The 21991-nt window shown below is 39.2% G+C and overlaps 3 protein-coding genes across 5 annotated transcripts in view; 2 read left to right on the top strand and 1 right to left on the bottom strand.

Annotated features, from left to right (window-relative positions):
• The window catches only part of MTFR1 (mitochondrial fission regulator 1), an 88045-nt gene extending 74713 nt beyond the window's left edge, over positions 1-13332 (top strand). Inside the window, exon 8 of the mRNA XM_050802073.1 lies at positions 12544-13332. Coding sequence (XP_050658030.1) covers positions 12544-12630 — 87 coding nt within the window. The 3' untranslated portion in view covers positions 12631-13332. The remainder of the gene's footprint in view (positions 1-12543) is intronic.
• The window catches only part of VXN (vexin), a 965102-nt gene that overhangs the window by 136635 nt on the left and 806476 nt on the right, over positions 1-21991 (top strand). The window lies entirely within an intron of this gene.
• PDE7A (phosphodiesterase 7A) overlaps positions 1584-21991 on the bottom strand; it is a 128279-nt gene continuing 107871 nt past the window's right edge. For 2 of the 3 annotated variants that reach the window (XM_050802060.1, XM_050802059.1), the window contains exons 8-13: positions 14447-14578; positions 14151-14242; positions 11992-12136; positions 11471-11567; positions 10734-10814; positions 4596-6406 (exon numbers count right to left, since the gene is read on the bottom strand). In XM_050802060.1, the coding sequence (XP_050658017.1) occupies positions 6201-6406; positions 10734-10814; positions 11471-11567; positions 11992-12136; positions 14151-14242; positions 14447-14578 (753 nt within the window). In that variant the 3' untranslated portion in view covers positions 4596-6200. Of the gene's footprint in view, positions 3551-4595; positions 6407-10733; positions 10815-11470; positions 11568-11991; positions 12137-14150; positions 14243-14446; positions 14579-21991 lie in introns of those variants that run through there. The other variant, XR_007728322.1, reaches the window with a different exon arrangement.

The following is a 21991-nucleotide window of genomic DNA, read 5'->3' as shown; positions in this document are numbered from 1 at the left end:
GATTTCCAGCCTCAAGAACTGTGAGAAATAACTGTTGTTTATAAGTCACCCAGTTTCTGGTTCTTTGTTCTAACAGCCTGAGTGGACTAAGGCAAGCACTATCCTTTCTAATATTTCCTTCAAAAGGTTCAGCTTTAGATCTGTAACTTTTACTAATTTCAACTAAGTTAAGGGAACTTGGGAAATCATTACAGTCTCCTGTTTCTTTACAGGACATGGCTCAACAATAAAGAAATACTTCAAATCTGTGTTCAGAAATGTCACGTAAATAAATGTACAGCTTAAAGATAGGTGTTGTAATACAAGATGGAATGTCTTGGCAAAGACTTATTGATGGGACCAGTGGAAAGCTTCAGTAAACCAATTACATTGCTGTGCTTCAATTTTAAATTATAGCCAACAAGAAATCTAATATTAACAGGAGTGGCCGGGTGTGGTGGCTCACGCCTGTAATCCCAGCACTTTGGGAGGCTGAGGCAGGTGGATTACCTGAGGTCAGGAGTTCAAGACCAGCCTGGCCAACATGGTGAAACCCTGTCTCTACTAGAAATACAAAAATTAGCCGGGCATGGTGGGGCACACCTGTAATCCCAGCTACTCAGGAGGCTGAGACAGGAGAATTGCTTGAACCCGGAAGGTGGAGGTTGCAGTGAGCCAAGATCACGCCACTCCACTCTAGCCTGGGCAACAGAGTAAGACTCCATCTCAAACACACACACACACACACACACACACACACCAAAAACAAAAAAAAACCTGTTTTTCTCTTCCCCACCATTCTATTAGACTTTAAGCTGGGTTTCAGGACAACTTAGAATGTGTAGGTATAAGACTAAAATATGTAATTGATGAAAGTATTTTACCTAAAGTAGCATATTGAACATTTAAAACTATTTTAGAATCAAATTTGAAGGCTAAGTAACTTTATCGGTCATAGATGTTAACTATTTTTGAAACGGAGTCTTAATCTGTTGCCCAGGCTGGAGTGCAGTGGTGCAATCTCAGCTCATTGTAACCTCTGCCTCTTGGGTTCAAGAGATTCTCCTGCTTCTGCCTCTCCAGTAGCTGGGATTACAGGCACACACCACCATGCCCGGCTAGTTTTTGTACTTTTTTTTAGTAGAGATGGGGTTTCGCCATGTTGGCCAGGGTGGTCTCGAACTCCTGATGTCGGATCTGTCTGCTTTGGACTCCCAAAGAGCTGGGATTATGGACATGAACCACCACACCCAGCCAACAATTTTATAAATACAAGAATTACTAGATACGGTGTCATTTTTATCATTACCTGAACGAAACCCTACATTCTCCTAAACAACCCAACACTATTTATATTGCACCATACGGAAACCCGTCATATTATATAACATGTTGCACATATTATTCTGTCACCCAGACATGTTGAGAACAGAAAACAAGGTTTGTAGTTTTTAATACCCTTTTTATTACATCTAGTGCTATCTTCTGCACACAACAGAAACTTGGATACTGCTTACCGCATGACTCCAGTATAGACAGAAGGGTTTCAATATAATCTCTTAGTAATAAATTGATAGCTAAAAAGGGAACACATTAATTCCAAATTAATTTGTTCAACAAACGTTTATTAATGGCCCAGTGTACACCAGCCCATGCTGAGCACAGGAGCCAGGAAGATGGAGGAGACCTGCTGGGTGCTGTCCATCAGCTCACTCCCAAGTGGTAGTCATTCCACCCGTAGACCATGGGCTCTTGGGGGCCTTCCAGATGACACAAGTCATTAGCAAGGAACAGCTGCTAAGTCTTGCACAGATCTATATTACTCCGTGTTTCAAATGTATGCCAATGCTACAGTGATTAATACGCACATTCCTTTGAAAGCAATACTGAATTCCTATTAGCTATTGGTCACTGTGTATTTTCTCAGGAGATACTGACTGAGGGGATTTTAAACAACATTTATACATTAAAATATTTATACATGCTCGAAAACATTGGAAATACCTGATGTGAAAGTTTTAAGAAAATAGAAAGTTTAATAAAAACCAAAAAACCATTTTGGAAAAAGATCATTTTCAGAGTCTTCAAGGAATTACTAGCACCTCTAATCTGTACCTCAGGTACAAATATATTTGTTTGCAAAGGACATAAAATAGGATTTTTACTTTTATACAAAGAGTATCATTACAAACCATCACATTTACAGTGAGTACAAATATTGACCAGGAACCAATTTGTTTTTCTTTTTTAAAGTTAGGACTTGTCAAAATTTTCTCTCCAAGGACCTTTTACTCCTAGAGCAGAGACTCCCTCAGTCCCTGAAATGTTGAGCCAGGAGGCCCAAAGGGTGGCCATGTGTGTGAAAATTTTTAGTCTCCCATGTAAAATAAATTTTGCATTCTGTTCTGTAATATTTACTTGCTTTTTTAAAAAGTAATCTTTTAAATATTTAACTGTTTCCTAAAATTTTTCTAGAAAAAAAATCAATATTCCAGTAATATAGGTCCTATTTAAGCAGCAGAGCTATAGGCCTGATGCAAGCCTCTCACACCTGTAATCCCAGCACTTTGGGAGGCCACGGTGGCAGGACTGCTTGAGCCGAAGAGTTCAAGACCAGCCAAGCCAACAAAGTGAGACCTTGTCTCTGCAAGTTTTTTTTTTTTTTCCAGACGGAGTCTTGCTCTGTTGCCCAGGCTGGAGTGCAGTAGCACAATCTCTGCTCCCTGCAACCCCCGCCACCTGGGTTCAAGCGATTCTCCTGCCTCAGCCTCCCGAGTTGCTGGGATTACAGGCATACACCACCACGCCCAGCTAATTTTTGTATTTTTAGTAGAGACAGGGTTTCACCATGTTGGCCAGGCTGGTCTTGAACTCCCGGCCTCAGGTGATCCACCTGCCTCAGCCTCCCAAAGTGCTGGGATTACAGGTGTGAGCCACCATGCCTGGCCACAAAAATGTTTTTAAAAAATTAGCTGGGCGGTGTGGTGGCACTCAGGAGGCTGAGTGGGAGGATCACTTAAGCCCAGGAGGTGGAGGCTGCAGTGATCATGCCACTGCACTCCAGCCTAGTTAACAATGAGACCCTGTCTCAAAAAAAAAAAAAAAAAAAAAGTAGGGCTATAGAAGGTGATCCCCAAATATACATAACAAAACAACTTTTCAATGGGTTTATTATATGCATAGCCAGGAAATGGGAGCCACACCCGCAGTTCCCCTGAGAATGTGGAAATAGGATGATCTTTTGAGTTTCAAACTATAAGACAAACAATGGATCGGAGCAGAAGCAATGATGTATACAGGCAGAATGGAGCCCAGGTGAGCTCAACTGAAACAAGGCTTGAGGTAATGACTTTATCTAATGGACGTGCCAATCAGAAGCTGATGTGGAGAAGCAACTACTGGCAGAGAATCTCTAGCACCTTCCAGGGGAAGCGGGTACCCTGGTCCACAAACATGAATATCACAGAAGATACATCCCCAAAGGGACATGGGTGCACGAGGCAACTTGCTTCCCTTGCTTAGAATCCATGCTCACCAGCTGATCATAATTTGGCTTCCCAGGAAGATTTGCCTAAAGGGAGAGAATAATTGATAGTTACATTTCTCATTGTAAATTAAAATACTGATAGTGTTTTAAAAAAATAGTTACTGTGAGCTTGGTTAATGTGGGTTTGCCATGATAGTTCCACTCTCTATGTACTGAAACACTGCGCCTGAGTTTTTAAGGATCTTTGAGTTTATCAGACTTTCTGTACACATTAAATATTGGCCAAGGTATGGCCATCTCGTGAGAGTGACCAGCTGACCATATTCCTCCACTATCCTCAGGCATCTATACCTACACTGTCCAATATGGTAGCCACTAGCCCCATGTGGATATTGGGTGCCTGAGATATGACTAGTCCAAATTGAGATGTGCTGTTAAGTACACAATATACACTGGATTTCAGAGACTTAGTACCCCCCAAAAGAATGTAAAACATCTCATTGTTTTTATATTGACATTTTAAAATGATACAATATTTTGGATATATTGGAATAGATGTTACTAAAATTAATTCCATGTTTTCTAAATGTGGCTACTAGAAAACTGAAAATTATGTGGCTTGCATTCTGTTTCTATTGGACATCAACACTCTTCTGTACAAATAATGTTAATGTGTTTGACTTAGAAGTTTGCACCATATCCCTTCTAATGAATTGGACCTGGGAAGATATAGGAATGGCACAGTGGTACCTTTTTTACATTGGTATCAATCAAGTAGAATGGAGTAGCCTTTTCTTATCACTTTAAAAAGGCCAATGATTGATAGAAATAAATACAACTAGTATTTTAGTACTTGCAAGAGTTGCTGATGTCTTAGGCAGTTCACCACTGTGGGAACAAAAGGCCTGGCTCAAAGCTGACCTCTCCCCTGTGTTAGTCAGGATGCCGAACAGCCCTAACTGGGCTTCGGCCTACTCACTTGCAAGGTGAGACATTAGTAGATAAGCTCGGACTGAGTAAACATCTGAGGGATGAATGCAAGAGCCAAGAAGCTACCTTTGATTTCCTTGTAATTTAGCACTGTGTTCCAAAGGATTGAGTTAAAAGGTAAATGTCAAAGATAAAAATATGAAAAGATAGGTTTTTATTCATCAAAAGTTAACAGCAACAGGCACATATTAAAATGAGTATGGCAAAGCCTTTTACAAATGGCTTTACACTCAAGCTTTCTCCCAAGAAAATGGCTGTTGCAACAAACTGTAAACAATTAATAAACAGTCTTTTACAGTAACAAGGGAAATACAAATGAACTAAAAGAAAGCACCGGTTTCTCTTAAAACTAGATTACAGTTGTGCTTACTATACATAAAACAATTTAAAACAAATTACAAAAGTGGAATGTTTGAAGTTTAAAATTAGTCCTTATAGTTTGTCCTAGAAAACATCTGTTCACATCAAAAGGCCCGTCAAAGGGTAACGTTTCATCAAAGGGAGGGACAAGAAAACAATGCACTTTTTTCAAATCAAAACAAGAAGTTTGGTCACTTAGCTATGTGCATAGTTTAAGGCAACTGGAGCAATCTGTTACAGCTTACCTACCAACCTTCCCCTCCCCCGAGTGTGGCTGCTCATTATGTCACATTCTAAAATAATAAATAAAAGCTTACATTTCAAATCTCTTCCCACATGGAGAAACATAACATGCACAGTCACACATGCACAAACATGCACGCAAACACACATCCATACATTCACACACAACATACCTCTCACTCACTGCAGCGAAAGGGACTTTAGTACCCTTGATCTGAAGGACACACTTCCCCATCCCACTTTTATTTCAGATTGGCAAATACCCTGAGCTGATTATGGTGTTTTAAACATTCCACCTTTTTCTCGCATGTGCAGGTCAAGTGTACAGTAGTGAAAACAACATGCAATGTCTTCACTGCAGAATCATAATACAGCTAGGACATTGGTGTTCTTCCCCTCCCGCCCCAAATTAAAAACTAATTGTTAAAAAAAAATTGCATTGCCAAACAGCACTGGAGTGAAAGCTTGGCGGTACTCTATGATAAATCTCAGTTTCCAGTGCACGAAATAAAACTATAGCAAATGGGAGGCTTTGGTGGCATCCAAAGAAGAAAAAAGGCAAACCAGGGGGAAAGAGCTGCAGTCTAAAGTTTGATCTTTAAATTTGTTTGAGTGGTTCCTTCACAATCATGCTCCAAGGCAATTTAGAACCAATATTTTCAGAGTTGATTTGTAAACATTGTCTTGCCAGAGGCAGCAGAGGCTGGGCACTTCACATTTCCATTTTCTCAGAGAGAACTTAGTGGAAGGTACAAGATACACATTGTTGCATCAGACTGGTTAAATTCCAAGAGATTGTTGCTGAACAATTCAACTTTCACGTTTTGAAGATCAGACACTTTGAAAAAGTCGTGGCACATATCAAAACTTCCTTTGTTACTCCTTTCGGATTCTCTCCTGCTGGGCTTTGCATATTCAAGGTTCCACATGAAAGCCAAATTCATATTGCTGTATGTTCAGGTCTTACAATTAACAAGTGGGTTCAAATGATCCAACAGAGGAAATCTCGGAAATAAATAATGCTGGCTGGCATCACTCACTTGGAAACCTTGGCAGTCAAGAGTAAGTTCTCTCACCTCAATACCCCATTTCACATTTCTAAAAACCTCCAGGAGGCAGTTTGTCCCACTGGTTCTGGGGGTTATGATAACCGATTTTCCTGAGGTAATAACTGTGAGTTCAACTCAAATGCAGCATCAGTGTCCTCACTGCTGGACTGTTCTCTCTGCAGTCCCTTCCAGCTGGCTTTATTCAGCCCCACATGTCCAAGCATTGTCTGGGATAGCCTTGTATTGGAAAACCTGGCCCATTCTGTAAATAAAGGCTCCACTAGGTAAGTCATAAAACCTTGAGAAAATAAATAGAAGAAAAAGTTATTAACATATATGCTGAAACTCTTATCTTTAAAACATCATCTATACAGTGTTAACCTTCCTACGTCCTACTCCAGTATTACCTAGATCTTATTTTTCAAAAGATTCCTGTGCGTGTGTAGGTGACACAGTCTATAAATGTACATATCTGCTTTGAAGAACTGATTTCTTGGCTGGGCGCGGTGACTCACACCTGTAATCCCGGCACTTTGGGAGGCAGAGACAGGCGAATCACGAGGTCAGGAGATCGAGACCATCCTGGCTAACACGGTGAAACCCTGTCTCTACTAAAAATAAAAAAATTAGCCACGCACAGTGGCGGGTGCCTGTAGTCCCAGCTACATGGGAGGCTGAGGCAGGAGAATGTCGTGAATCTGGGAGGCGGAGCTTGCAGTGAGTGGAGATCTCGCCACTGTGCTCCAGCCTGGGCAACACAGCGAGACTCCGTCTCAAAAAAAAAAAAAAAAAAAGAGATTCCTGTGAGTGTGTAGGTGACAGAGTCTATAAATGTACATATTTGCTTTGAAGAACTGATTTCTTAAGTAACTCAATGTGAAAGTGAACTGACAAACATATCCAATCTTTTCCGGTTATCCTTCTCAGTGGCACAACTACATTCTTCTACTTAAGCAAACGTACACTGGCCATATCAACTCTGAGGATACCCGGCCATAACCCAATTTGAGGCAGAGTTGCAGGGCAACAACTGGAGGCTAAGAAGGGGTCTCCTTCAGGACTGAGGGTGACGTGGCCTGAACTGAAGTGGAGCTGGCAGTAGTCTACTGCTTTACCCCTCAGGGATGGAATCTTCATGCCTGGTCATGATTACAATTGGTCATTTTATTTAACTCAGAATTTATAAAGCCAAAACTTATGATAAGAGTCAGTCTAAAAATAACAGGTGGGGTTAGTGAAAAAAAATAATTAAAGTGAACACCAAATGTGTACCAGAGACCTATTTGATAAACAATTCATATAATCTCCCTTAATTCACAGTCAGAAAAGGAAAATGAGTGATTTCAGGATTGTCTGCATCTTTAGGTTATACAGCACTCCGCTGCACATTAGATCTGACTTAATACTAAGTAGTATCTTACACAGGGTCAAAAGAAGCCCTCTAGAAAATAGCTATCAATCAAATCATATTATATATCGGGAACAAATAACATCTTTCTCACATTTTGATCTGTTAAGAATGGGGAAAATATACGTTCAGATTCTATCACTGCTTTAAAATTGTCTTCATATCCAAGATTCATTGCAGCAAAAGACCATGTAGAACACAGACAACATAGGTTCCATTTATCCAACATAAGAATCTCACCAGAATTAAAGCAATTAGCATCCACTACTTTTAATCAGGAAAGTTATATATGGTCTGATGGCTGAATTTTTAAGTGTACATAATTATGGTATCTGAAATATTATGTACAATATGTGCAATAAGGCTTGCTTTCATTGATCCATTCCCTCCACACATATTTACTGAGAACCTACTATGTCCCTGGCACTGTGCCAGGGTGGCTGGGTATATAGCAGTGAATAAGACAGATAAGATCCCTGCCCTCAAGGAGCTTATGTTCTGGTGAGGAGAAAGAGATAGCAAACATAGAAAAGTGTCATTAGAGTCAAAGCACACAGCAGCTTTCTGGCAGCCATCCTCACACTACAGTGTCATGTTGAGCCAGCCACCCAAAGCCCTGTCTTTCCTATGTGCCATAAAGTCATGAGCCACGAGTTGTGTACCCACATGCAGGCCCTTATTATTATAGGTTTCACACCATTCACCTTATTTCATCCCTCCCACTGTTCCAACTGGTTGAGATCCTTGGGGATCTTACCTCCAACAGCCAACAAATTAGCTATCACTTCTGGCTCTATGTTAACCTAAAATTTCTTTTAGGTCTTAAATACTTGATAAAAATGAACAGGCCAGAGCCACGGACACAGCCTCTCTCTCGGAGGGCAGGACTCTCTATTAATTAGTACCTCGAACACAGCTGTTCGACCATTTGTGAATCCATTTAATTGTACTGGCCCCACAAGCCTCTACTTTATCTTCACAGATTTCACAGGACGCCTTGTCAAATGCCTTACTCTTACCCAGTACATGATATTTTCTTGTTCAACAAAATTAGTATTCCTATCAAAGAAGGAAACTGTATTAGTTCAACATGACTTGTACATACTGCCCCGATGCCGGGGAGTAGTAATCACTGCTTGGTGAGTTGCTAAGAGGCTGGGATTGGATTTGATGTCAGAAAGACCTGGATTGAAGGCCAACACCAACACCTGTTAACTGCATGAAGTGGGCAAACTATCTGAAAATAAGGATGCTTAAAGCACCTGTCCCCTAGGGTTGTCGTGTGTAGTCAGCAGATGTTAACGATCACCATCAGATCAGCGACCTTATCCCTGACAAGTCATTCTAGATCTGTACAACACTGACAAGATCAATAGCTTGAGATGAACAGTGAAAGGGATCTAGTTGTTACCTTATAAAAAGTGCAATGTTTTAAATCTCATTTGCAAGTTCTCCCATTAAACAAGGGAGTAGTTTACTCAGATAAAAATACATTTAATATTAAAAGTAACTGAGTTGACTACCCATTCACCTGTCTTCGATTCAGTTCTCTTTTGTCCATTTTATTTATTTATTTATTTTTGAGATGGAGTGATGGAGTTTCATTCTGTTGCCCAGGATGGAATGCAGTGGCACAATATCAGCTCACTGCAACCTCTGCCTCCCAGGTTCAAGTGATTCTCCTACCTCAGCCTCTCGAGTGGCCATCATGCCCAGCTAATTTTTGTATTTTTAGTAGAGGTGGGGCTTTCACTATCTTGACCAGGCTGGTCTCGAACTCCTGACCTCAAGTGATCAGCTCGCCTCGGCCTCCCAAAGTGCTGGGATTACTTTTGTCCATTTCTAATGTATTCTTTTGCATTTGAAGATTATTCTACTTTAGAATCAAGACAAAGCATATCTGGTTCTAAATTGTTTCACTATCCTCCCAAAAGAAAAGCATCTGCTACCCTCAGCATTCCTGGCCAGTCTGAGCTCTCTGGGAGATTCGGCATCCCTCACACTCCTAAAGTCTGGGCCACACTTCTACATGCCCTTCCCTTCTCTACCTGTCACTCTGCAGTCAAATCGGCCACTACACACTTTCTTCCACCAGTATCCATTGCAATCACAATGTAGCACATATTGTGCTACCTTCTGAGTTTCTGGAAACCTCATCTTTCTGAACTTTGGGCACGTATTTCACTGTGTTCAGTCTGATTCTCAAAGGCCCTATTTAACACCAGCTACCCAAATCACGCTCCTCTCTCTATTCCTTGTTGGGCTACTGCCCCTGCAGAATCCCCCTCCTTTATACCCAAAGCCCAACACACTCAATCCTAGTCAACCTTCCTGTGAACTTCTGCAACAAGCTACACATACTTCAGTCACAGGACACTTTCATTATGCTTTCTGTAATATTACAGTTAGTAGTTCACTCAACACATAGTTCTTAAGGGCCTCCTGCTTCCGGTGTGGTGCTAGGCTCCAGGAATACACAACCAAGTGGATCAGGCACTTTGGAATCTGGAAGAAAAGTGACTGACGCCGCCTAAAGCAAGTGGAAAGCAGCTTCTGGAGAAGGTGACATTTGAGCTGGCTCTTCAAGAAAAATAACTCTATGAGGCACATGGAAAGCACTGGTGAGGCACAAAGAGTGAAAGAACAGCGTGGACTTGGGAAACACAGAAGCGTCCCGAGATGCTGCAGGCAAGTGAGAGGGAAGCTGGGGCAAGATGGCTGCAGAGCATTTGAAGCTAGATTATAAGGGGCTGTCTAGGATGTTGAAGAGTTAGATTGAATCAACAGGCAGTGGTAAGAGTCCGGAAAGGCAGTGGCAGAAGCTGGTCTTCATATTATGATCAAGCTCAGTGGGTCACCTATCCATTGTTACTTATCTTACTTTTGTCATTTCTTTGTTTACCTATCCATTTTTAAATGGCAGTCCCAAATGATGCAAAATAAGCTTCCACATGGGCAAATAATGGATTCTTATTTACATAAGAACAGAAACAAGTTATTGCTGCTGCCTGTTCTGCAAAAATATGCTTTTTACATCCAAAATTAAATGAGAATTAGAAAAGTCGTTAACAAGGGAAAACAAGGGTAAAATTTCTTAAATTATTTTAAAAAATAGAAATGAGCATAATTTTAATATTTTATATTTCAAATATATTTCCCTTCTTGATAAAAACAGTGGCATTTTTCTAACCAGCTATATCTAAATATGTATAGTTACCAATCTGGATGTTGGCAATAGATTCAGTGTGACGATCGCAAAGTGGACTCACACCCAAATGATACTTTTTTTCTATATCTCCTATAAATGAAAAAAAGAGGAGTATTAATATGAAGAATATCTACTGGTTAAATACATAAGTAAAGGCTTCAACATACCTGTGCATTTCTTAGGAAAAACACACTTAATCCTCATGAGAGGACAGCTTCACAATTAGTTCTTTTTAAACTTTTAAGTTATTCACACATAGAAGAGATTGCCAAGCTGGTATTTTTATTTAAATGCAAGAGGTAGAAAACTTTCACCAGATGTCATCCCAAGACTGTAATTTATAACACATTAATATACAACTTGAAAGGAAGGTTCATGAAATAAAGATTCCTGGATCTGGGCTTTAAATTACACATACACAAGTTTTTCATGTTCGTATGGCCCTCCACACATGACAAGGATAAAACAAGTTCAGGGAAGTCTTTCTGTACAGCAAAATGCCAAACCTAATCTATCTATACTCATAAATGCATAAATATATCTGATCATTCCAAAAGAGGACTTCTAATTTTCAAAACAGATGCTCAATTTGTAGAGTATTGATTATATGTATATCTATTGTGAATTGTTACTAAAAATATCAAGACTCTGCTGTTAGACCCGTATAAATTACTGAGTTATTTTATTCTTATGATGTTAAAAAAATGAACTGGATAGATTAATTATCGCTCAATACTGTAACGTGCCTTGATGGAAGAATTCCTCCGTTACTTTTTCACTCCACTGCTTGCTTAATTCCCAGGTCCGACATGGGTTACAAATATCAGCACATTTCAAAGCCATCTAGCAAACAAAACATTAATATTGTTTTAAGATATATACACACTTGACAATAATACCAAAGAACCAAGTGCAACGACTGGATTAACCATAAATATAAATAAATAAGCCAGAAATATAATTCTCCTATTTTTAGATGTAAGAATTTATGAGAATAAAATGCTATTTCTTAATTGGTACCCTAATCTTGTAAAAATTGTCTTCAGCAGAAATCTTGAGTATGAAAAACATAACCGATGATGCCTTCCTAGGTAGCAGATTCACCAGTGATCTCCTTCTGGAAGGAGTGTGTGCTAACTGAAGGAAATTCCTTAGCTTGCCCTCAAGATTTAACCACTCTGAAAAACTACACTAGAATATTTCATTTTTTAGTTTGACAGTCACATAATTTATCCTAGAAATAGAATGTTTCCAAGCCCCATTTTACCTGTAAAACCAAATGTCTATGTCTGGTGTCTTCTAGGCATAAATCACCTCTATCCAAATGGGACCTAAACAAAGACAGATACTCATTCTGGCGACTGATGTCTGTGGCTAGTATCAGAGCACCTATCTGTGTCTCCATTTGTTGCCTGGAATTAGAGAAATACAAACAGAAAATATAAGACTTTCAATTAAATGTTTACTTCTTGATTTTTTTTTCTTAACCATAATAATCAGAAGGCTTTATAGTACCCTAAAATATCCAACTATCATTCAACTTAAAATTTATCACACAAAAAAATGAGTTTTATGGAATGCTTCAAAAAAAGCTATTAAAATAATCAAAACTAAAACCAAGAGAGTTTGTAGGAAAATACCAATATGCAAACATTCCAAAAGGAGAGCCTTTATTTTGCCAGTCAAGGTGGTATTATTTGCTTAAAAAACAAAAATCAATATAACATTGGTATGTTGTTTGGGAAAGTTCCTTGCTGGGATTCTTTGCTGGAAAATTCTCGTGCTGAGGGTAATTACACAACTTTGGTTTCCTTTTTAGTGCCTGAGATCTGAAGGCAGAAGGAAGATTCAAATAGAAAGAACAATGACCCATTCAATAGCTGACTCCTACAGACATTTTGACTAAGATGCCTGTTGCAATTCCCCTGAGCAACTTAATAAAGTTCAGAGTCAACTGTGTTTTCAAGGTTAAACTCAAGAACCAATCAGTTATCTGTAAATGAATATCCACTTTTTCTGGAAGGAAAAAGGTAACATGTTAATACAAACAGCAAATACATACATCATTTATAAAACTGCCTCAGGTCACTTAACAAGATAAATACACTTTAAAAAAAATTCTTGCATTTTGTTTTAATGGGCCATAGCAAACACTATCTCTGTATAATGATCAGTAAAGAGCTGTCAAATAGATACAAAGACTCACAATACTGAATGTTAAATAAAGCAAACTCTAAATGAAGAAAACATTAAATAATGCTATTAGGTAGTATTCCTTATTTCCATTTTTATTAAATCTGAGAACTCAACAGAGTTAATCATCAAATGCAAAACATGATTTTTAAAAAGGGAATAATGAAGCAAACATTTTAATCTGTCTTAATTTTAAGATCATAATTTACATATACAGTGTGTTTAAGCAATTTTCATATTTGTACTACAGCAAAAAATGATTTTATGTACCAGAAGTATTGTCATACTCCAAATGGCATCTGTGAATAAAGATTTAAAAAAATAAAAAATAAAGTCCAACTTTTTTCTCACGGTCATTACATAAAATACTTAGTTTTTTATAAAGTTGTTTTAAATTACGAAAGGGAAACCATAGAACAGCAGGTGGAACTTAAATTTTAATACTCAAACATATTTTTATGCCTCACCACTTTTCTTGACGTGGATGGTTTCGATCCACTTTCATGGTTTCGTGACTTGCATTTTCCCTCAGCATAACATTACTAAAAAGCTTGTGTGTGGACCACGCTACGGCAATGATGTGAGATTTTATAAACCATCACCATCGTGTTATTCACATTAATGCTCTTTATTAGGTTCTAAAATAGCCCACTTATTTTTTTTTCTAAAATATTAGGGTTTTCATTCATTATTGTATCCTATGGCTCCAGAAGTGTGACTCCAGGATTATGCTATTGAAGATATTAAGGCACTGTCTTTACTTTCTTGTCAGTTTTGAAAACTTCTGGGAACAGATTTTAATAAATCTATTTAATATAATAGAATGTTTACATTCCATCCACTTAACCTTTATACCTAGACCTTAAGGTTTTATTCAGCTGAGTATGGAAATATGTAGTATCTATTTATGTAAATAAGCAGTAAACTATGCCTGAGCCATTGTGTATTCGGAGTGATTTTACAGTATTCAAATCCATGGAATAGTCTTTCATAAAAATAACTATCCATTAAAATGTTACCGACTATACAGTAGGATAGGTCTAAATTATTAAAATTGTATATAATTTATTTGACAAACACTGAAAACTGCGGAACACCTGAATATTACAATTTTTAAAACTTTATAAAATTACTCAAAAACAAAAAAACAAAAAAACAAAACTTTATAAAATTACTTTACCAACTTAACTTCTATAACCAGTAACAAATTAAATTTGTCTTAATCCAACCTACCTGCTTTCTAATGGCAGATGTGAGAATAAGCCTGATTCTCTCAATAAGCCCACTGCAGATCTCCAGTGGTGATTTTCCAGTACTGAGGTATTCTACAACAAAGGACGTTTCTGAGTTACTTAATGATACGTCTCTTTCTGGACATATCATTACTAACAATACTGTTAGCAATATTAATCTGGTTAAAATTCTAACATTCACTGAGAATTTATTTTCATTACTTTCATTTCTTCAAAATATGAAACATTTTCTAGAATGCAAAAAATAGTAAGTCTTGATGATAAAATTGCACTAACCTTGTATAAAGTTGCCAAGTAATGGTTAGTTTTAATAAGGAAAGGTTGATTAACACCTGGATGATCCAGATCATGAGTGGCAGCTGCAATTAAGCTCAGCAAGATATCCCAAGGAGTTACAGAATTGGCAAGCTGAAGTGTGACAAAAGAATAATGAATCACAGATATATCTAAAATAAGCTCTATGCCATCACAGTAGTTTTGAATTAGCAGCCAGTGGTAGTGGTGGCAATCTCCTCCCTCTTCACGTCATTCTTCAGGCGGTTGTTCATTAGGTCCACCAAGCACACCTGCCAGGTCCCGGCCTCCTCATCACCACACTGGCAAAGGCATGATACAACAGTGGCCCTGCCCATGTGGAGTTTACAGAACTCATCCTTAGGCCATTTCATTTTTAACAAGCTTAATTAAAATGGCAGCTAAAGCATAAACCATTCTTTTTGAGAAATAATGGCTTTAAAATGACAAACACAGTTTGGCACATTTTTATTACTGTAGCCATTACTGAAAAAAAAGACCTAATATTTTAAGGGTGTTTATCAACAAACTGGTTATTGGATTTCAATAATGTAATCTAAAATATAAGGTTATTCCTGTAGTCCTGATGTTTAAGGAGGCTAATGAGTAATCATGTTAAGTGGAAGTCTGTGTCAAGTCTGTGATAAAATCCTCCCTCAATGGATGGATACATTCATAACAATGACACAATGTATTCATGTCAGGGAAAGCAATCTTGTACATCAGAAATTGTAACTTTATTCTCAATAATCATTACCAAACTTACTTGATATAATAATCACAATAAATAAAACTTTGTGATTAGCTGACAAATGTTCAGTGATAAAAAAGATCACCTTGACTATATCACCTATTTTTCAGGAATCACCTCTCATTTTCTGGCAAACTTGGCCAGATTTGTGTTCCCACAGCACCGCATGGCCTGCCACAATACCACTCATCAGAGCATGGTATTATTTAGGTTTACGTTAGGACAGTGCTGACTAAACTGTAGTGATCCTGTGCTCTAACAGTGAAAACTTTGGAGCATACACCACTAATATTAAGTATATTTACTTACAGATTATTATAATGAACTAACATTTATATGTTATTATACAATGAATATAAAAACTGAAAATTTTAAAAATGAGATAAAAAATAAATTTAGATTCAAATTCTATTATTTTCTTTCTCTGCTAGAATGAATCAATCATCTCTTTCTACTCCCTGTGTTAAGTTCATCTCAGTCAGAGAGATCACTGTCTGAGGGCTTGAATCTCCTGGAAAACTGGAACCTACCTGGAAGCAGAGATGCATATTATTTATTTTTGTATCGCATATAATTAGTACATGGAGAAGGTCAATGAATAGGAGAAGATGAAGAAAATTATTTCCTCTTTAGGATATACAAAAGCATTCAAAAAATAAAGCATTCTAAAGTACTGCTTTAATAATGAAGATGAACAGAATGCATAGGATCTAAAGCAATCTCCCTTCCTTGACATACACATGAACGGCACGGCTGTCTATGTCTTATGAACATGTGATTTATCAGGCAGTGTGCAAAGGGGTGACATTCTTATTGGCAGAAGAATAGACATCCTGGGAGAATACAATAATCCTAAATTACACTGATTCGAAAAATTAACGTATGACTGCACACAACATCAAAACAATCTCAGGTATACTGAAGAGTTAACCATTAAAAATAGGAACATGAAAAAAAGTAAATGAATTCTCAAAAATTCTGTGAAGAGAAAGTAACTTTAAAAACAAATCACACATATTCAAAAAATATTTGATATAAAAATGTAACATTTCTGCTTGTAGAAAAAAAAACAAAAACCTTCCATCGGAAAGACAATTTTCAGTATTATAACAAAGACAAGGACTTCAGTAACTTAACTTTTTAAGGTGGATTAAAAGACAGATGTTATTTCCATTCTGTGATTGTATCTGGTAAGAGCTGACAACAAAGAAATGTCCAGAAAAGAAGCTACAAATTATTTAACATATGTGAAGGTCAGATTTTACTTGTATCTGCAAAGCCATCATTAGGGTTCTTTTTCAATAAAATAGAAAAGTATTAAGTGGTGAGTTTTGCTGTGAAAAACTTACTGTTTTCATTGCCTGCCAGCCCTTATGATTTCCCATTGTAATGGTTATCACAGTAAGTTTTGTTGGTGGTAGCTTTTTTTTTTTTTTTTTTTTTGGCTAAATTGGCAAATCAAAAATGTAGTAGAAATAGCAGAAAGAAGGTACCTGAGATACTGGTGGCTTGCTGAGGGTAAAAAGGAGGTGGCGCTATCATGGAGGAGAGCAGTTTAGTGAGATAAAATGTTCTGAATCAATATTGTATTTTTATTTTTCCTAATGATGCTACCTCTGAAAACAGATTCTATTTTTTTGAGACAGAGTCTTGCTGTCGCCCAGGCTGGAGTGCAGTGGTGCAATCTCGGCTCACTGCAGCCTCTGCCTTCCCTGGTTCAATCAATTCTCTTACTCAGGCTCCTAAGCAGCTGGGATTACAGGCACCTACCACCATGCCTAGCTAATTTTTTCTTTTTTTCTTTTTTTGTACTTTTGGTAGAGATGGGGTTTCACCTTGTTGGCCAGGCTGGTCTCGAATTCCTAACCTCAGGTGATCCGCCATGCCCTGCCTAGTGAAGACAGATTCTTGACACATTATGTCCATCCTGAGAAATTACTGAAAGAAATGAACTTCCCACACACAGAAGGCAAAAGGACAAGGCGGTCCTTGCAGGGCTCCTCAATCCCCAGACCATGGACCGGTACTGATTCATGGCTTGTTAGGAACCTGATAGGAACCAGTGCAGAGCAGGAGGTGAGCTGCCAGCCAGTGAGCATTATTGCCTGAGCTCTGCCTTGGAAGCAGTAGATTCTCAAAGGAGCACAGACCCTATTGTCAACTGTGCACATGAGGGATCTAGGTTGCGCACTTCTTTTTTTTTTTTTTTGAGACGGAGTTTTGCCCTTGTTGCCCAGGCTGGAGAGTAATAGCACAAGCTTGGCTCACTGCAACCTCTGCCTCCCGAGTTCAAGCGATTCTCCTGCCTCAGCCTCCCAAGTAGCTGGGATTACAGGCATGCGCCACCACGCCTAGCTATTTTTGTATTTTTAGTACAGACAAGGTTTCTCCATGTTGGTCAGGCTGGTCTCGAACTCCCGACCTCAGATCGTGATCCACCTGCCTCAGCCTCCCAAAGTGCTGGGATTACAGGTGTGAGCCACTGTGCCTAGCCAGCACACTTCTTATAAGAATCTAATGCCTGATGATCTGAAGTGGAACAGTTTCATCCCGAAACCATCCCCCTCCCCATCCAAGGAAAACATGTCTTCCACGAAACTGGTCCCTAGTGCCAAAAAGGTTGGGAGCCAATGCTCTAGAGGTCTAAAAACAGAGAACTAGGCTGGGCATAGTGGCTCATGCCTGTAATCCCAGCACTTTGCAGGACCGAGGCAGGCAGATCACTTGAGGTCAGGAGTTCGAGACCAGCCAGGCCAACATGGTGAAACCCCATCTCTACTAAAAACACAAAAATTAGTTGGCCATGGTGGCACACGCCTATCAGCTACTTGGGAGGCTGAGACAAGAGAATCAATCGCTCGAACCCAGGAGGCGGAGGTTGCAGTGAGCTGAGATCGTGCCGCTGCACTCTAGCCTGGGCGACAGAGCAAGACTCCATCTGAAAAACAAAACAGAACAAAACAAAAACATAAAAACAGAGAACAGTTAGAGTAAACCCAGCCAATGATAAAGCCCATATACAATATCATTCATTAACAGCTCATATTCACCAAGCACCTACCATGTGCTGGTGCTGTTTTAGGGGACAGGTAAATATTAGGGGACAGACAGACAAAAATTCCTGTCCTAGAGGCCTGACATTCTTGTGGTTTCCACGTAAGGTTCCCATGTTTTACAAGTAAGATTCTGGGGGCCAAAATTCCTATCTTATTCATATTTTTGTCACTAGCAATTAGCATCTACTCAGAGCATGAATAAGTGTACATTCATAAGAAAGGCAATCCAACCATTACCAGTCTCGCTGATATCAAAGGGAAAGATGCAGGGGCCAGGGAGGGATGTGGGGGGCCAGGTTCTTTTGTCAACTGCCAGGGACAAGTAGAGCAAAGTTTAAAGGTTCAGTGCTACAGTGGGTTTATGTCTGGGATGTGTAAGCGTAATTCTTATCTAGACTTAGTTTAAGTATAGTTATTAAGTAAAGTAACTAAACTCATTACAGAAACATGAAACTAAACATTAAAATAGGAAACAAAGGGAAAATCACAATGTCCTCGGCTGACAACTATGAATGTTACCAGTGTCAATCAATCAAGGAGACTTTGGACTCAACTTGAATAAAATGCTTTATAATCCACATAACTTCAGCCTTGAGGACATAAAAAATAAATACTCAAGTTAGTGACAATGCATATAGAGAGAGATGAGTTTGTCTCCAAAATTTCCAGTAATTTCTTTGGCTTGAAATATTTCTTTTTTTCATATAGACAAAGAGTCCAAGAATTAGCTCTTCCATATAAATTATAAGGTATAAAAATTGAAAACAAATTTCTCACAAAATATATATACTTAAGTCTTTCTATTTACTATTCCCTCTGTACCTGGACTTTTTTATGGATGACTCCTTAGTTATGTACTGTCCACTTAAGTGATTTCTGATCACCCTATCTAAAGTTGTAAAACTCTTGCCATCCACCTGGTCATTCTCTAGCGTATTATTATTATTATTATTTTAGACTGAGTTTCGCTGTGTCACCCAGACTGGCATGCAGTGGCGTGATCTTGGCTCACTGGAACCTCTGCCTCCCAGGTTCAAGCAATGCTCATGCCTCAGCCTCCCAGGTAGCTGGGATTACAGGTACCCGCCACCACACCCAGCTAATTTTTGTATTTTTAGTAGAGACGGGGTTTCACCATGTTGGCCAGGCTGGTCACAAACTCCTGACCTCAGGTGATCCACCAGCCTCGGCCTCCCAAAATGCTGGGATTACAGGGGTAAGCCATCATGCCAGGCCACTAACATATTATTTTGATCAAAATTCTATTTATCTATTTGTTTAATGACTGCCTCCCCCACTGGGATGTACACTTCATGAAGACAGGGATCATTCCTACTCTGCTCACCACCACATTCCTAGCACCAGGATAGAGCCTGGCATGTGGCAGATGTTCAAAGAGTGTAAAACATGTGATGCTATGCGAAGGCTCAGGAGTAAGAGATACAATCTTCAGGCATCTATCTAATCCATCCTATCTATCTATCTAAAGATAGGGCGTCACCCAGGCTGCAGTGCAGTTGCACTATCACTACTCTCTGCTGGACCTCTCAGGCTCAAGTGATCCTCCTGAGTCAGCCTCCTAAGTAGCTGGGACCACAGGTACACACCACCATGCCCATCTAACTTTTTATTTTTTTTTAGAGATGGGGTCTTGCTGTATTGCCCAGGTTGGTCTCAAACTCCTGGCTTCAAGTAATCCTCTTGCCCTGGCCTCCCAAAATATCGAGATTACAGGCATGAGCCACCGCACCTGGATCTACTTCAAATTTTTTAGAATTCACTTTTAAAACTTTGAGTGACTCTGTTTTTGTTTGTTTGTTTGTTTTCTTTCTTTTTTTGAATAAAAGAGATGAGGTCTTACCAAGCTGGTCTCAAACTCCTGGGCTCAAGCAAGCCATCCGCCTCAGCTTCCCAAAGTGCTAGAATTACAGGCATGAGTCACCGCACCCAGCCCTGGGTGACTCCATTTAAAAATGTTCACTATGATAAGGGACAAGGGAAATGCTTGCATTGTAGGGCTTTGTGATTTTATCTATATCCTTAATTGAAGCCTTGGGTAGTGTTCAATGAGTATGTTAAGGATGAAAAGTGTTTCAGTATTATCAGAACTCCACAGGCAAAAAGTGTTCAAAATCATGGTTTTATTAATTTTTGTTCACATGTGTCCCTGCCCTGCTCACCTGGCATCACCCAGATTTCCTTGCCCCTGGCTTGGGTTGGGTGTGCCCAGAGGGAGATGGGAGTGCAGAAGCCTTCAGTGAGCAGGTTAACCGTCCTGTGTGCTGCAGAGAACTTACTACCATCTTTCCACTTACCAGACTGTATGGTGAATACTCATCAATCTCTCCCACAACATTCTCAAACAGAGGATGCAGTCTTGGCCCAGAGTTTTTTTAAACTTTGATTTAAAAATTGGGGTGGGCAATAGAGTGAGACCCCATCTCTACAAAAATTTGAAAAATTAGCTCCAGCTTGAGCCCAGGATGTCGAGGCTGCAGTACGCCATAACCACGCCACTGCACTCCAGTCTGGGCAACACTGTGAAACCCTGTCTCTTAGAAAAAAAAGCAGTTGGGTGATTGGGAGTATACATTTGTCAAAACTGTACACATAAAATGTATGCACTAAATTACTGCATATAAGTTCTACAACAATAAAGTTGATTTTTTAAAAAGTTATGATACATATACTTAAAAAAAACTGGGGAATTTTCACATATTCTATGATCTCCTAAATAATCAGAAGATTAGCTATGTTCTTAAGTTGGCATCAGCAGGTACAAGCCAGTTTGGTCATCCTGTTTCCTGCCTAACACCTTAGCCAGAACTAAGATCTAGGGAGAGAGCAGTTTTGAAATAGGGATGGGGTAGGCAGACATAATTGCAGAACTGCCAGGGATAGGAAATGTCCAGGGGCAAACATGGCTTTCATTAACATCTACAGACAATGATTCCCAAATCCATACATAAAGTCTGATTTCTCTCCTATACTTTGGACTCTTTTATGTAACTCTCCACTAGACCTCTATATTGGGATGTCAAATACATTTAACACCACGGATCCAAAATGGTGCTCATTGTCTCTACAAGCCTTACCCCCAAAACTTGTTCCTCTCTACATTCCTCCTCTCACAGAAGACTTCCACCTTCTGCTCAACTGCCCAAACCAGTCTTCACTGACTTGTTTCTTTCCCCCAAATGCATTCACACACCACATCCTGTTCATTCTAATTCCCAAGAGAACTTGCAAACTATCCACGTCTCTACTTCATCAAGGCCACTCTGCTCTCTTCCATGAAACACCAAAGTAACTCCTGGCAGGTGTTCAGGCTTTTTGTTGATACGATTTATTTTCACACCACAGCCAGGATAATTTTCTAAAGTCTCCTGCTTCCTCTCTGTAGCTCCCCATTCATTCACTGAGTCAGACCAAGGCTGTCCCTGCCCACAGGGAGCCCATGTGGAGCTCAGTGTAAATGCCAGCAGTCGAGGTTTCAAGTGACCTGGCCCTTGCTTGGGCTTCTCCAGCCTCTCTCTCAACAACCACCCAATTCTCTAGCTATTGCACTTCGAAACACAGCCAGATTCAGAAACTTGATTGAGCTAGATCTCATTCTTGTGAAGGAAGCCTGTGATTTTCAGTCAAGGCAGTAACTTCAGGAGAAGTATGTGAAAGTAAATCAAAAGGAATTTTCTTATGATTTTCACCTGAAATCAATGT

The sequence above is a fragment of the Macaca thibetana genome, chromosome 8, assembly GCF_024542745.1.
Source record: "Macaca thibetana thibetana isolate TM-01 chromosome 8, ASM2454274v1, whole genome shotgun sequence".
Classification (NCBI taxonomy): domain Eukaryota; kingdom Metazoa; phylum Chordata; class Mammalia; order Primates; family Cercopithecidae; genus Macaca; species Macaca thibetana.
This window is presented reverse-complemented; position numbering and strand designations above follow the sequence as displayed.